We start from the raw sequence: 16,331 nt of genomic DNA on the forward strand, positions 1-16,331 counted from the left end.
GAGCGGAGAGACCATCCAGGAGATGGCTCTCCTCCCAGAATATACCTGTGCATGCTAGCAAGCTAGAGGGCCCAGGGCTAAGTGGCCAATTCTGACCACTGATCTTCCTGCTCCATTTGGCCAGGAAAGTTCGCTCTTCACCCTAAATTCCAGACTTAACAGTAACCTAGTATAAAGAAAGGAACAATTTTTTAGGGACCCTACAAATGTGGATACAGGAGCCCTGGGGAGTGGCCACAGACCACGCTTTTTCAATTAACCAATCAACACGAGGAGAAGCCTACAGCTGGGTCTCTGGGATCCAGTGTCCTAACTGGCTTAGGACCCTTAATTCCTGCCATCCTGACTGTAAGCTTACCCAGACAAGCTCCCTACTGCTTCTGGCCAATATGCTCAGAAAGCCTGTCTCCCAAATACATTCACTTTATCTTGCTCAATAAACAATACCTACCCTGGGCTCCAAATTCAGTTCTTGCACCCTCCCTTACTTCCTGGGCCCGCTTTTATCTTAGGATATGGACTTTGGCTCCCCTCTGACCCACACCCAAGGCAGCAAGACAGGTGCAGCCCCTTCCAGGCCCCACCCAACCCCTGGGGAGGGAGCCTCCAGTGCCGAGCTGAGCAATGAGAGCACATCCCACACAGAGCTGAGCCCTGCCCTCTCGCACCAACGCCCCCCCACCCCAACTTTGCCCCAGTCAGGTCGGGAACCTTGTGTAACAAAGAGGCAGACACTAGGTTTCCGTTAAGTTGTAGGAATTTATTTTAAATAACCTACAGTTGATTAAAAGGGAATTCATGATAAAAATAGAAGATACTTGAGGAAAGATGTGGGAAATGGACTCTGCACACACGCTAAACTAACAATGCTTCTAAAACTAATGATTATAGCAAAAAATGTCTTCACATTAAAATTCTGCTTTTTATGGTTTTTTTTCCATTTTTTACACAATTACAAAAGAAAAAATAAAAGCCCTAAATTCTTGATTATTTTTCCTTTTTTTGGACCAAATACTCATTTTCCTCTAAATTATTGACTTGTGGAACTTTTTACACAATAAAATCTTTCAAGTGAAAGATTGGGTTTAAAATGAAAAAGATGGACATCTGAAGGGTACAGAGAATGCTCAGAACAAAGAATGATGGGAAAATGGTTTCAGTCACTGATTATTTCATTATCCTTAGACTCACTCACCCCCTCATCCCTCCCCAACCCCAATCTACACGATCTTTAAGATCAAGAAAAAGGTTTAAATATTTTAAAATAATTAAAAAGAAATAAAAATTCACATTTAAAAAGGAACACTCAAGTCAGGAAATATTTTCCCATCATGCTTTTCTGTGAATAGGTGTCTGAACCAAAACACTGCCGATGTCACGACTGCTTCAAGTTTAATGAAAATTGATTCCCATGACAATAGATAGTGACAATTCTCACTAACAGGTGCGCTGGGTTTTTGTTCTACTTAATTTTAAATTCCTGAAATGGGGGAGGGGGGAGGGCGTTTAGGAATTCATTTCTATTAAAATATAGAAGTTATTGCAAAACCCTAACTGTAAAAACGCACCAATATAATCGGACTTCGTATACAGTAGCTAAGAGAATCCAAATGCTTCAGTGAAACAGTGAATTTGCCTGGCAGAACTCTGACAAATTCCCATCCACTTGCTCTCTTGAAAATAAAAACAAAATTCAAAACAAATCATACAGCTAGAATTTTGATATCTGAAATATTTTTAAATAAGTTGTCCATAGGACAACTGGCTCAGCTCTCCCTTATAATATCTCCAGGTTTATCTTTTCGCAAAGATGTTCGTTTGTTAAGACTCGCTGCCTCTCTCCCTCAGCTGTGAGGGTAAGCAAGGCTCACAGTTTATCCACCTTCCCCAAACCACACTGTTCCTTTTCACAGAACCCTGCCCGCCCCTCGAGACTGGCTAGAACTCGTAGTCCTCATCAGCCATGTCGATGGCCCACGCAAACTTCTCCCGCTGGGTTTTGTTGTAAATTTTCTCAATTGGGACCCCCCACTTCTTGCACCTGTACACAAAGGAGAAAAAGGGGGATTAGTGTCTCAGGGAGCGACAGCCCAGACTCAGGGCAGGGACCTGAATATGCTTGCTTCGTGTCCATCTGCTGAGAATGAATTTTAAGAACATGCCAAACATATTCTAACAGTATCATGTGCTCGTGACCTCTAAAGTAGATGCTACTACAGATGTACTAATGAAAAAAACCTAATGCAGGGAGTTGAGTAATTTGCTTACCTTGTCATGCAGCTAGTGAGATGGAGCTAAAAAGTGAACCCAAGCTGTCTGGCTCTGGTGTCCATGCTCTCAACCACAATGCATACTGCCCCTCAATCTAACTCAACCTCTAGCACCCAACAGGGCAAAAGAGCAAAAAGGGTACAAGAGCCGGGTGGAACCCCTGACCCATAGGAGCAGGTCAGGCTCAGAAAAATGCACATTAATTAATAAGCATCTTCCAAAATATAAATAAATAAAACTCACTTATTTTGGATGTCATTTTATGACTGTGTGGGGTTAAAAGGGGACACAAGCAATAGAGAATTTATCTTTGTTATAAGCTCCCTCTAACTCTTTCTGTACATTGCTCAGATCTGCAGTCTTTTTTTTTTTTCCGCTTGTTCCTTTCTTCCTTTACTTGTAAAAAAAATTTATCGAAAAGTTTTGTTCAAGTGTAGATAGATGGGCTCCTTTTAGATTTTTCCTTTAATAAGGGCCAAGAGTTCTTATTCTTGTCCTAAAGTTCCATAGGGGTAGAGGCTGCAACTGCCTTTTAAAAACAGACAAAAACACGCTCCAAGGCAGTATAACAGCATTACTGACCATTTAGGGTCACTGAAGATGTTCTAGTGCAGTTGCAGTGTGCATAGTAGAAAGGCAAGGATTTCCCAAAGGACTTCCAAGTATGAGGTGAAGGGATGGCATGGGAAGGCCAACAGTGCTCTTGAACCCTCCACTACATTCTCAAGCCAGCAGCAGGAACCCAAGAAGGGCCCAAAGATTACTTACCAAGCTACTGTAATCCTTGGGTCCAGATAATTGAGTTTGGAGGTTCCCAAAGCAATTTGTTTATTTTCTTCTCGGTCTGTGGCCTGAACTTCGAGCTTCATTAACTGCTCCTCCAGTCTTTGCACAGCCTTCTTCTTTGACTCTACCACCCTGGAAGAATGGAAGTCATCAAGAACCAGGCCTAGCTTCTGGACAAAAACACTGCAACCCCACCCGGCCATGCAGGGGCAGCAAAAGCAGGAAAACCCTAAATACATCGAGATTTCCAAAAGATACAACTCAGAAACTCTAGAAAAGCTGGGGCCCCTGGGCCTCTGATATTACCCCTGCTTTTCTCTCAACCAGTCCCCAGCTCTGCATAACAACCAGGTACATACTTCTTGGTCTTTGCATCCTTTAGGACCTTGGCATCAGCCTTAGCACTTTTCAAGTCTCTCCGGGCATCTGCTAGTTGTTCCTTCTTGGCATCAATCTAGGTGGGGAAGAACAGTAAGGTTTAAAAATAAAATCAGCCCGGAGAGAAAAGAGCTCCATCAGACATGAAACCTAGAAGCTGTCTCCACCAGGCAGGCTGCCTATGTCAGTGGCATGCCACATAAACCTGCCCCCTCTCCCAGGGTGGCTTCATGAAGGCACAGATTAGGTGCACAGTGACTGCTGAATGCAAATGCTATTTCGTCATTTATGTTCTTCAGTGCCCCTTCAAGAAAGCAGTGATCCTTCTATAGGCAGTGACCCAGGGCCTGTCCCCTTAATGCAAAAGCTCAGGTTACAGAACCTGCCAGGACTGGGAATGTGGGTGCCAATCTTTCGATCACGTAACGCTTTAGTTTTAGACACCTGGGAGGAGGGCTACAGACGAAAACTGTTTACTAAATGGATCCTGTGTCAGGTTATAGCATTCCTTCTACAAATACTGCAGGAGATAACTCTTTATGAAGCTGAGACAGGATCCTTGCATCTACTGAACCCAGCTCATTCCTCAGATTCTGCCAGCACTCTGGGAAGGAGCTGCCAGCTTCTCAGGAAAAAAGGATGCACTGGAGAGAATACCCAAGGGAACCCAGGAAGCTAAACAGCTCAGCCAGTCGGCTGAAACCTATATATGGCACAGCCTGGCTTTGGCCTTCTGTATTTTAAATGAAAGGAAGCAGAGACTGGAAGGAAATTAAAGCAGTTATCACTCAAAAACAGAGGTCTGAAAACATTTTTAGCTATGGAGCTCTTTTTTCCAAATAAAATCTCATGGAATCCCGGTTTATAAAGGATGAAACAAGCAATTCCAGCCTTTCTTACTTATAGAACCCTTGGAGGGCCTCTGGAAAACCTAAGTTCTTAGTTCCTGCTTAAGGACAGCAGCAGGCAACACCAGGAAACTAGAGCCCAAACCAGGGAGCTCATGCTGCTGGGGGCAGAACCTCAGATGTGCTATTACCTTTCCTAACCTACAAGGTCAAGGGAACCTCTGCAGAGTAAATAAATACTTGCCTGATTCAACACAGTCTGGGCTGTTGCTCTCAGCCTAGAATTGTCTGTTAAATATACACATATAGCCCAAGTTTGGAAACAGAGGCCACCATTGTGAGAGAATCATTAAATGTATTTTACTATGAATGGCTTACTTCCAACATCCATGTTGTCTAAAGTCAAGCTAAAGGAACTGATTCTATACACAAAAGCATCAGACACCACTAGCTAGATTCTTCTTGGGCTAGAAATTTAACAGACCACAATCTTTTAACCATTTCTGTGGATGCTATATTGGCAGGCTGTTTCAAATTCTCTCAAAGCATCAAAGACTCCATTGATTCACTTGGCAAACAGGGGCGTGTGTTTGCTTTGTGGGCACACAGGAGAGGGTTCCTGGGCTTGGAGGGCTCGTCTGGCAGGCGGCCCTGGGCTGCCCAAACAGTGGTTCCAGAGTAAGATCAACAAAATACCTCCTCATGCTCCAGGGGGATGGGTAGCTTGAATTGGGTAAACAGCACCTGAATATTCATGCTTTTATTTCTGGCTTGGAATAACAACATGGGGAGAGTAGATGATTCCACATGACCACCATTTAACAGAGTGGCAGCGAACAGGAGCTGCTAGGATGGGTGGCCTATAGGGTTCTTTGCCTGCCAACCATATATTCTAAGGATTTGAGAGGTCTAGGGGTATATATTCATTTACTGTGCATATGTGCATCCCTCTAGCAAAACCAGATGGCACCTGTAGCATGAACTGTAGGTTGTGGGTATCTTTTGACCCAGACATACTACTACTGGGTATTTATCTTGAAGAAATTTCAACAGGAGGAAAATATATGGACCTGAAAATGTGTATGGAGCCTCACTTTATAGCAGTCATTTTTAGATTTTATTTTAAATTTATTTATTTATTTAAGAGAGAGAGAGAAAGACAACAAGCAGGGGAGGAGCAGAGGTAAGAGAGAGACAGAGGATCCAAAGTGGGCTCTGTGCTGACATCAGAGAGCCCAGTGTGGGACTCAAGCTCCCGAACCATGAGATCATAACCTGAGCCAAAGTTGGACACTTAGTCAACTGAGCCATCCAGGCACCCCTATAACAAGTCATGTTTAAACTCCACCTGTCCTAGTACAGAATTCTGTAAATGTGGATGGAAAAGAATTACATCTGTAATTTCACTAACCTCTGTTTGAAATTCATCATTTCGTCCTCAATTATGAATGTGGGCAACAAACCATAGTAGTATCAGTAGTACCTATGATATATTCGCGACCAATATAATACAGATATTTCCGGATCATTAAAATTGTTGCAGAAATCTTAAGTATTGTTTACGTATTCTTTACTACCCTTGAAATTTAGTGATTATTAGACCCACCTTCAGATCTTACTTAATAAGTTAATAAGGAAGCACATCACAGACTTTAAAATATACTTGGTAAGTGTATTTCAGGATAATTGGTCCTTTGTGACAACCCTATGTGTCTGTTCTAGAGTGAAATACCTGCCAGTTCTCACTGAGAGTTAGTACGTTGGAATGGATTAGTTACGTAGCCATCGCTAACACAGAAACGCTCACCACCGAAGTGTTTAGTGCCTTGTGGCTTGAAAGCACAGTACCAGACAGAGTCAGAAGGAAGAAAAGCACATGGAAGAGGAATAGCATCTACTTGTTTGCATGTCTCTCTCCCTCTAGGGCAGCAACTCTGGCACACAGCCAGAATTCAACAGATGTTTGATGATGAGCTACATAAAAATATGAGTCATGTGGAATGTGTAAAAATAAAAATAGTTGTGCTAGGATTAGGGGGAAATAAAATATCATTGTTCATCATCTTTTTAATTTGAAGCAATCTAATTTAGAAACAGTTGTATTTCTGGACTGTAGCAAGGAATGGTGAAGACCATCTTTATATCCATTATTCTCGTGTATAATAAGGACAATAATATTTCAAAAGAGGGTACACATCAAACTCAGCTTTTCAAAATAGGAAGAGTGGCCAGTGCAGGAGTTCTGTTCACAGAATACAGACTTTATATAAAAAAAAAAAAAAAAAAAAAATTTCAATGTTTATTTTTGAGAGAGAGAGCAGGTGAGTGTGCACGCGCACATGAGCCTAGCAGGGGAAGGGCAGAGAGGGGGGAGACACAGAATCTGAAGCAGGCTACAAGCTCTGAGCTGTCAGCACAGAGCCTGACACAGGACTCAAACCCACGAACCGCAAGATCATGACCTGAGCCGAAGTTGGAAACAGACTTTCTGAACAATGAGTACCTGATACTCAGTTATCTTCATCAGGGATAACTCCTATCATATTTCCATTTGTTGATCTTTAGCATGGACGTATCTTCCAGAACAGACCTAGAACTGGCCTTCTCATATCCCAGCCCAGAAGGCCTCTTATTTGCAGATCATCTATCCACAGCAGATGTGGCTCCCTTCATTTTGCGACCACACCATCCAGATCCACATTACCTTAGATTGCAAGTTCATCATGGACTTCTCGAAAGTTTTGGGTGGTGCCCTCTGATGGTTACAAAGAATTGCAACAGCTCGGTTGGCACGGTTGTAAGACAGGATCTTTGCTGGGATGTTCTCATCAGCTGTGAAGAAAGAAACATGACAATAAAAGAGTTTGTATATCTGAGGAGAATACACCACATGGCTTCCCCAGCACTTCCTCATGATTCTGCCAGCCCTCATCTCACTAAGATGATCAAGTTCTCCTGAGACACAAGGTCAAAACTGAGAGTCAAGTCATCAGCTTGTCTGAAAGGCCACCCCCTGTCCCCCAATGTAGTCTGAAGAAAATGTAGAATTGGAACAGAAAAGGTCTCTAGAGGAGGACAAGACAAAAGGATCACAAGCTTTATGTTTTAAAATCATAAGTCGGTATCTGTTTTACAAAGAAAAATTAAAAGTGTCATTGGAGGAATATTTTACTTATGTCACATGGCATACTTTGTCCCACCCCAATATACTGACCCTCAAAATACCCTCTTTGGATTTTCTGGCTTTTATATTCTAAAGCCATTTGACATAGAGGACAGAGGAAATTTAGCAGTGGCTGGGCTCTAGAAAAAGAAGTTTGTGGATGTTGGTCATACCTCCTGCACCTAGTTTTTAGGAGAATACTATCAACTCTTAAGGGGGTAAAAATGGCAGAAACTTCAGGGGAAGGATGTGCTCTCCTTTTACAAAATAACAATGACAACTTTGTTCTCTCCAATTTAACCAAACATTATCGCACTTTCATCCTATTACCTTTATTAACATACATATAAAATATAAAATGCAGGCATTTCAGAACAAATAAAAGCTCCTGTCAGCATTCCATGAAAATAAATCTTGAAGTTGGGGTAGGAAAGGTGAAATAGCACTGACCTTCTGTTTATACAACTAAGCCTCAGCTCTCTATTAGAGATACGGAAGGAAAAGTTTCCAGTCACAAAGTTAGGGAGAAAAAGCAAAACCGATCCAGGACTTAAGCTAGCTGAGCAAGGGCAATGGACGTACAAATAAGGGTACAGGCCTGTTTGGCCAAACAATACTTACGGGCTGTGAGTTCTTTCAACTGTTGCTGTAGCGTGATGGAGGCATTATATGTACGGAACACCTTGGCTGTCAAGCCCTCCATGAGATCCTGAAGATGCTTGTTCAGAATACCAGTCTGGAGGAGACAAGGCAGAGTATATTGGGATTTAGGTAAAAGCCCTACCACTCTGCCCCTTCTGGCAAGCAAGCCCTAGGACATTTATGCCAGTGCAATCTCAACTCTGCCAAGTTTACTGCCTTGCCAGTGAGAAGTTAGAAAAAAAAAAAGAAAAGAATTCCAAATTACAGGCTTGCATGATACCTCCCTATGAAGTACTTTAATCTTAAGCAGGCCAATAAAACAAATGTGTCCTTCCCTATTAAGACCTTCCATGATAAGCTATCAGGAAGAGGGCTTTGGTCTCCAGCAGAGGTGGCTGGGCATCCAGCAAGAGAAGACTCTGTTAAGAGCCAGAAGGGGATAAAAGGCAGGGTTTGTCTACCTGTCTCAGGACTTTGGTTGTGAATTCACTATGTGCCTGAGGGAGGAAGTGTGTCTAGGATAGGATGGCACAGGACAGACTAAAGGGAGAGTCCAAGCCACCCCTGGGCAAACCTCTCCTTTAGGAGCTCGACTGGCTCTGGCTGGGCCCCTCCTTCAACCCACTGCACTTTGTCCACTCACATTGAGTCTATCAAAAAGATCATCCTCAGGCTGTTTGTTCTCCATAAATAGCTGTAAGTTCTTAAAAACCTAAAAGAAATAGAAGAACCTATTATTTGAAAAGCCTTTACTTTGGAAATAATTGCAAACGTACAAAAACTTGGAAAACAAAAAAGCACAAGGAACACTGACATCCTTTACCAGATTCACCCATTATTACCATTTTACACATCATTTGCCACTCACATAGTACACATGTCTGCCCCATTTCTATGTGTGTGTATATACATGTTCATTGTTTGTTCTGAACCATTTATGGGTACTTGTATTATAGTCCTTTACCCTTAAATACCTCAAGGTATTTCCAAGAATTTTCTAAGGATAGAGATACTGCCTTACATATGCACAGTACTCATCAACTTTATAAATCTGCATGAGGACATACTTTAGCCGTCCAGTTTGGTCAGCTGACCTAGTGATATCCTCTACCTCCCCAGTATGGAACCCAATCTAAGGTAAGGTATTATATTTGTCATGTCTCTTTAGCCTCATTTAATACGGACCACTGCCACAGCCAGCAAAGCCCCATTACCTGATTAGACATCAGGCTGTTAAAGGACTGGATTATGGGGGCCCTGCAGCACCGTCTTCAGCTGTGGGCTCAGAAGTTTGAGGATAACAGGCTACTGCTTTGCTCAGTCAGGAGTTGGGGAGAGGCTGAGCAAAGCTACAAAAGTGACAAATGTACAACATGACCAGGGGATACTAAAACATGGTCGAATCATTACAACATGGTGAGTTAAATCTTATGCTGAAATTTGTCATAAGGGCCCACTCTCTACAGCATGCTCTGTTGAATACTACTACAGGATGTGGCCCCCTAATCCCAGGAAGGTAGCATGGAGCAGAGGAGGTGAGGGACAGGGACTAAAAGGAGGTACACAGGACAACCAACAACACCTCTCCCCTCTCTTTCAAATCATTTTCTTCTAGTGCTGAGCAAAATGCAGAGCATACAAAAAGCACTCAATAACTGTTGAATGACTGAATGGAAGAAAGAAAAAACAGGCAAGGGAGCACAGGCCACAGGAACTTACTCGTTTCTCAACAGGTACTTTGTTATAATATCTGATTGAATCTTTCCCAAGGAAGTCAAACTCTACCACGTATTCCTGACCATCCAACTCTGGGTGCAGATTGATATGCTCCACACGAAGTGAACAGCAACCCACAGTGTCTGCTGTTTCTCCTTCTTCCTTCTCATTGCCTGCTCTCAGAGCAAGCTGTCCAGGGAGGAAGGAAAAATGAGAACAAATGAAAATACTTCAATCTCACAGGATCTACAAGAAACCCAAATAAGTCTCCCAATTCTCTTTGGGACAGAGCATCAGTCTGCAAGGCCTGGGAATTCTGGATTCTACACCAGTGCTTCTTCTTCAAATAAAATGAAGTACAGAGAATCAAAATAGTATGATCCTGTCTCAGAAAACCAAGCTTCTCTTTATTCTGTTCTCTCAAATGGGGATGGAGGAAAGAATTTTTCTTTCTTTCTTTCTTTCTTTCTTTCTTCCTTTCTTTCTTCCTTCCTTCCTTCCTTCCCTTTTCTTTCTTTCTTTTTCTTTCTTTCTTTTCTTTCTCTTTCTTTCCTTTCTCCCTCCCTCCCTCCCTTCCTGTTCCTTTCTTTCTTTTTTTTTTTTTTTAACAAAGCAGGGGCGCCTGGGTGGCTCAGTCTGTTAAGTATCCAACTTCGGCTCAAGTTATAATCTCATAGTTTGTGGGTTCAAGCCCTGAGTCAGGCTCTGTGCTAACAGCTCAGAGCCTGGAGCCTGCTTCGGATTCCATGTCTCCCTCTCTGCTCCTCCCCTGCTTGTGTTCTCTCTCAAAAATAAACAAATATTTAAAAAAGAAAAGAAAAGAAAAGAAAAAGAGTGGCTCTCTCAAGCATTTTTTACTTAAAGAGATATATTTCAGTTTATAAAAAAGCAGTAATAATAAAACAAAGCAGCAAACAAAGCAGCATTCCTATTCTGGGCAATCAGACTCAACATGCGAGACTCTTAATTTTGCTTATTTTTTAGATAACTCAGAATTTGAGCTAATCAGCACTAAAATCTTCTAAAAGGTACTAACAAACTGACCTCCCTCACGGTCTTTCAGGGGTGCCTGGGTGGCTCGGATGGTTAAAGCGTCAGACTCTTGGGTTTCAGATCAGGTCATGATCTCATGGTTCATGAGTTCGAGCCCCATGTCGGGCTCTGCACTGACAGTGCAGAACCTATTTGGGATTCTCTCTCTCTCTCTCTCTCAAAATAAACAAACTTAATAAAAAAAATTTTTTTAAAACACAGTCTTTCAAACTGTAGTGATACATTAGTGGTTTAACCAGTTTTAAGGGTTATAACTGCCCTTTTTAAAAACAAGAAACAGAATTTAAAATGTCAGAATTCACTCCTTGTAGAAAGCTAAACATTGTTTTGTGCAACTTTTGTTTCAGTTATACACAAACACCTATATATATATGTATACATATATGTACGTATATGTATATATCTGTGTGTTGGGTCTGTGATGTAAAATAAAATTTTTTGGTAGCTTATAGTCAAAAAGAATTTGAAAACGTCACAGTATTTCTGGCAGATTCAGATAGCAGTAGACCCTGAACGCCTCTCTCTCCACCTCTACCTTCCTTACTCAACCAGAGGTTGGTGCTTCTCTAATACTTAGTACAGGGCCTGGAGGAGTAAACAGGCTCCACATCTTTGATAAGCTGAACATGTTAAGCAATGTGACAGGACGATGCTCACCTTGTCGATGAAGTACAGGGCTACAGCTCTCTGCCGAACTTTCATCTCTTTGGACTTCCAGTCTTCTCGATACTGGTTCCGGATCTTGTCCACACACTTCTTAAGCCGCCGAGCGGTCTCATATTTCTGCCAATCTTTCTCACCCTGCAGAGACCCAACCCCAAAGGTGGATTGCTTAGGAATGGTGGAGTAAAAACAGACTTTGAACACCCAAGTTCAGAGCTCTGAACCAAAGAAAAGAAGCCTGAGCTTAAGCTAGGTAGAAAAAGAGTACTGAAGAGAAACCATAAAGCATTTAACCTGATGAGAACTCATGCTGTCCTGTTTCACTGTCAAGTACACACACGGCTGCTTTCTAATTGCTAAATTGTTTATGTTCTTGGGAAAAGCCCACATGGCACATCCCCAAAACGGACTTCTGTCAACACAAAGGGTATAAACATCCCCATTCCCACATCAGCATCATGGCTCTCTCTGCTCCTGAATCTGTGAGCCAATAGCAGTTTTCTGCTAAGACCGAATTTCATTACATTCAAGACAACCATGCACAATTTGATGGAAGTGTCAAGGAAATAGAGCCAAAGATTACAACTTGTAATTACTAAGGAACACAATGACTTCCAGGAACAGCTGTAATTATTCACCATTTTCTAACTTCTGCTTTTTTTTCAATATATGAAATTTATTGTCAAATTGGTTTCCATTCAACACCCAGTGCTCATCCCAAAAGGTGCCCTCCTCAATACCCATCACCCACCCTCCCCTCCCTCCCACCCCCCATCAACCCTAACTTCTGCTTTTAAAAGTATTCTTGATTAGATTGAGGAAAGCAATGTCACTAGGAAGACTTTTTTTTTTTTTTTAAACATTAGAGCTTTTGATATAAGATTTTAAGATGGATTTTAAAACCAATGAAATGTTTTTGAAAGAGAGTGAAAAGATGGTCTCTACCCAACAGTGACAGGAGATTAGTCCTGCTGCCACGCTGAAAGGAAATTCACAAGCAAGGGCTGATACTAATGTCAAGTGAGAAAGGTAAGAAAGGGGGAAAAAAAAATCCAAGGACTCCCAAGAGAGTCAGGGAGTATTCTAAGGTCTAAAACAGATTATATGACATGAATACAGGGATGGAATTCAAGAACCCAAGAATCTCTGCAATTAATTCCCCCACCTACGAGAGAGAGGGACATCGTGATTTTTACCCACATATGCCTAGTTCCCGCCTATGCCATGGGACACATGGTCCTTGAAGTGTTCAGAACTGTGGTCAAAGTAACTAGCCTTCTGAGCATGCAGGGAAGTTGGCTAAGTGAAAGCAAGAAAGATCTACTTCTAGCTCCACCAGCGCCCTGAACTGCAAGCTCACCCGGCTGCACTAAGGGTTCATCACTCTGCCACAAACGTATGTGGCCAAGTTGTTGGTAAGTGAACTACTTGTTGTGGGTGGGTGATTTAGCAGTTGTTGATACAATACAGAAGAAATATAAAAGTTCTACTTCCTGACAATGGCAAGCTGAAAATTTCTCACTGGTTTTTCCAAGTATGTACTAACATTTAACAGGGTGAAGAAAAGGTATGATACAGCTGTCCTCATATACAAGTAGTCCATTTCCATGACAATCATGTGAGAGAGACACACACGCACAATCTTCAACACCACAGCCTCCCGCTCAGGAGTGGGCTTTTGGCCATCACTTTAATGCATGCAGGCCTACTAAAGCCTAACTCCAAGTCTTCAAAGTCCTGTAGGGTCACATTTGCGCAATTCCTTAGTTATGCCACTGAAACAAGGTTTAGAAAAACCCAACAAATAAGCTATTCACAGAGGATACCACAAGACCACTTTTCCTCACAGGTTGGCTCGGTTCCTGACCCAAGGATCCAGGATTCTCTCAAGTAAGGACATAAGAGGCGGGGTGGAGGGGCAGAAGCCACCTTGTCTGGGTCTGGGGGAAGGAAAGCTAGCCTCCAGAAAGTATGCTTACCCCTGCCGTCAGTTTCCTTGAACAGAATCCAGACAGTAAAATGCACTCGAACAGGCTTTCTCAGACTACTCCCAGAAAAAAAAAAATCCATTTAGGTCTTCCAGACAGGGTCCTCCTCAAAACCATCGCAGTGAAACGAGGTATCCACCACAGGGGAACTGCCTTTAACCCCCTCCCATCTTTCCCTACCCAGTCAACCCTCTGTATGGATGAGAATCTAATTTGATTACTTATAAGTGACATTCTTTGAGAGACTGTTTTTAACTAGTGGGCTCACCATATTTTCTGGTTCTAATATAACTGCTTACTCATTAAGCATACTGGATAGGGGCACCTGGATGGCTCAGTTGGTTTAAGTGTCTCTTGATCTCGGCTCAGGTCATGATCTCACGCTCATGGAATTGAGCCCCACATCGGGTTCTGTGCTGACCGTGTGAGCCTGCTTGGGATTCTCTCTCCCCCTCTCTCTTTGCCCTTTCCCCACTGGCACACTTGCTTTCTCTCTCAAAAATAAATAAACTTAAAAAAAAAAAAAGTCTAAAAAAATATACATATATACTCGGTAAATGTGGTCAGGATCTGAATTCAGGATACAAAGTGGGAAATGAGCTAAATCCTGTTCTCCAATCCTCTCTCAGAGATTTGTATTGGGGAGCAATGACATTTGCCAATATTCTTAAGTGGCTCTTCTTTATTTGTTGGAAGATTTTTTAATTTTTTAAGGAATCTCTACACCCAACTTTGGGCTGGAACTTACACCCCTGAGATCGAGTCACACACTCCACCGACTGAGCCAGTCAGGAGGCCCATAAGTGGCTCTTCTCACTTAGCTGGTGATGCACCAAAAGAGGAATGACTAGCATTCTGAATTCCAAACAGCTAACATTTAAACAAAAGATACAACAAACTGGCCTCATGCATTTAATACCATGTTTAAAGATAAAATCCAACCAACTTTTCATATATGCTCATTTTTAGATGTTTGCCTTATTACTGATATGTAGAGGTCGTTATATATATTCAAATTCTTTCCCAGATACAAGTAGTGCATTTTAGTCCACTATTTCCTATTCATCTTTCATTCTGAATAAATCTAAAAGAGATTTTATGTTATACAATTTTAAGTGTACCATTTAATCCGTTTTGACAATTCATAACCCCTGTAACCTACATCTCATCAAGACAGAGAATATTCTCTATCATTTGAGAAAGTTTCCTCGTGCCCCTTCCCAGTTAATCACCAACTAAGCAAGCACTATTCCTTTAATCTGACTTGTATCATCATAGCTTGGTTTTGCCTAACTTAGAATATTTTAAGAATGGAATGCTACAGGGGTGCCTGGGTGGCTCAGTCGGTTAAGCGTCTGACTCTTGATTTGGGCTCAGGTCATGGTCTCACAGTTTGTGGGTTCGAGCCCCATGTAGGGCTCTATGCTGACAGCGTGGAACCTGCTTGGGATATTCTTTCTTTCTCTCTCTCCCCACCCCCCCTTTCTGCTCCTAACTCATGCTCATGCATGCGCTCTCAAAATGAATAAAATAAACTTAAAAAAAAAATGGAATAATACAGTATAGGTTCTTGTGTCTGGGCTTCCCAATACGTTTTTAAGATTCATCCATGTTGTTGCATTTATCAGTAACTTGCTCCTTTTAATTGCTGGTATATAGATACAATCCAGGACTATCCCTAATGTGTTTGATGAGACCATGTGTTTATTCTGTTGATGGACCCCCCTAGGATGTTTCCATTTTGAGACTTGTACGAATACAGCGCTGCTATAAACATTCTTGTACAACTCTTTTTGTGGACATAGGTTTTCAATTTCATTTAGGGCAAAAATACCTAGAACTGAAACTGAGATCTCACTGTGGTTTAAATCTCCTAGTAATTAGTGATGTTGAGAACTCTTTCATGTGCTTATTTATTGGCCATACCTCTATCTTGTTAAGCATCTGTTCAAATCTTTTGCTTTTTATGGGAATGTTTGTCTTTTTTATTGAGTTATAGGAATTCTTTGTATATTCTCGATACAAGTTTTTTGTCAGATATACATGCTGCCAATATCTTCTCCCAGCCTGTAACATATATTTAATTAACCTTGTCCTTTGTTGAACATAAGTTTTTAATTGTAATTATTTTTTTTTTACATTCACTTATTTTTGAGAGACAGAGAGAGACAGAGTACAAGTGGGGTAGGGGCAGAGAGAAGGAGACACAGAATCCGAAGCAGGCTCCAGGCTCTGAGCTGTCCGCACAGAGCCTGACACGGGGCTCGAACTCACAAACCGTGAGATCAGAACCTGAACCGAAGTCAGATGCTTAACTGACTGAGCCACCCAAGTGCCCCAATTTTAATTTTTTTAATGTCAATTTTTGAGAGAGGAGGGGGAGAGGGAGGGAGAGAGAGAGAGAGAGAGAGAGAGAGCGAGCGAGTGCGAGTGAGCAGGGGAGACGCAGAGAGAGAGGGAGACACAGAATCTGAAACAGGATCTAGGCTCTGAGCTGTCAGCACAGAGCCCAATATGGGGCTCGAACTCACGAGCTGTGAGATCATGACCTGAGCCGAAGTCGGATGCCCAACCGAGATACCCAGGTGCCCCTACAAGTTTTTAGTTTTAATGAAGTCAACTTTATCAATTGTTTCTTTTATCATTAGTGCTTATTGTGTCCTAGGAAATCTACAACAAGGTCATGTAGATGTTCTATCACGATATCATCTACAAGTTCTAGTGTTTTATTCCTTCTACTTTAGAATTCAGAATTTTATTTAAAAGATTCAGAATATAACTTTTTAAAAAATAAGCGTTATGTCTTATTTTCCTTTTCTTTTT

The 16,331-nt window shown here is 41.8% G+C and overlaps 1 protein-coding gene across 1 annotated transcript in view; it reads right to left on the reverse strand.

Annotated features, from left to right (window-relative positions):
- Nucleotides 1-739: 739 nt before the first annotated feature.
- The window catches only part of TOP1 (DNA topoisomerase I), a 94,928-nt gene continuing 79,336 nt past the window's right edge, over nucleotides 740-16,331 (reverse strand). The window contains exons 14-21 of the mRNA XM_049650789.1: nucleotides 11,515-11,658; nucleotides 9,808-9,993; nucleotides 8,732-8,800; nucleotides 8,068-8,182; nucleotides 6,988-7,115; nucleotides 3,417-3,511; nucleotides 3,040-3,189; nucleotides 740-2,041 (exon numbers count right to left, since the gene is read on the reverse strand). Of these exons, the coding sequence (XP_049506746.1) occupies nucleotides 1,939-2,041; nucleotides 3,040-3,189; nucleotides 3,417-3,511; nucleotides 6,988-7,115; nucleotides 8,068-8,182; nucleotides 8,732-8,800; nucleotides 9,808-9,993; nucleotides 11,515-11,658 (990 nt within the window). The 3' untranslated portion in view covers nucleotides 740-1,938. The remainder of the gene's footprint in view (nucleotides 2,042-3,039; nucleotides 3,190-3,416; nucleotides 3,512-6,987; nucleotides 7,116-8,067; nucleotides 8,183-8,731; nucleotides 8,801-9,807; nucleotides 9,994-11,514; nucleotides 11,659-16,331) is intronic.

This window comes from Panthera uncia (assembly GCF_023721935.1).
Source record: "Panthera uncia isolate 11264 chromosome A3 unlocalized genomic scaffold, Puncia_PCG_1.0 HiC_scaffold_11, whole genome shotgun sequence".
NCBI lineage: Eukaryota > Metazoa > Chordata > Mammalia > Carnivora > Felidae > Panthera > Panthera uncia.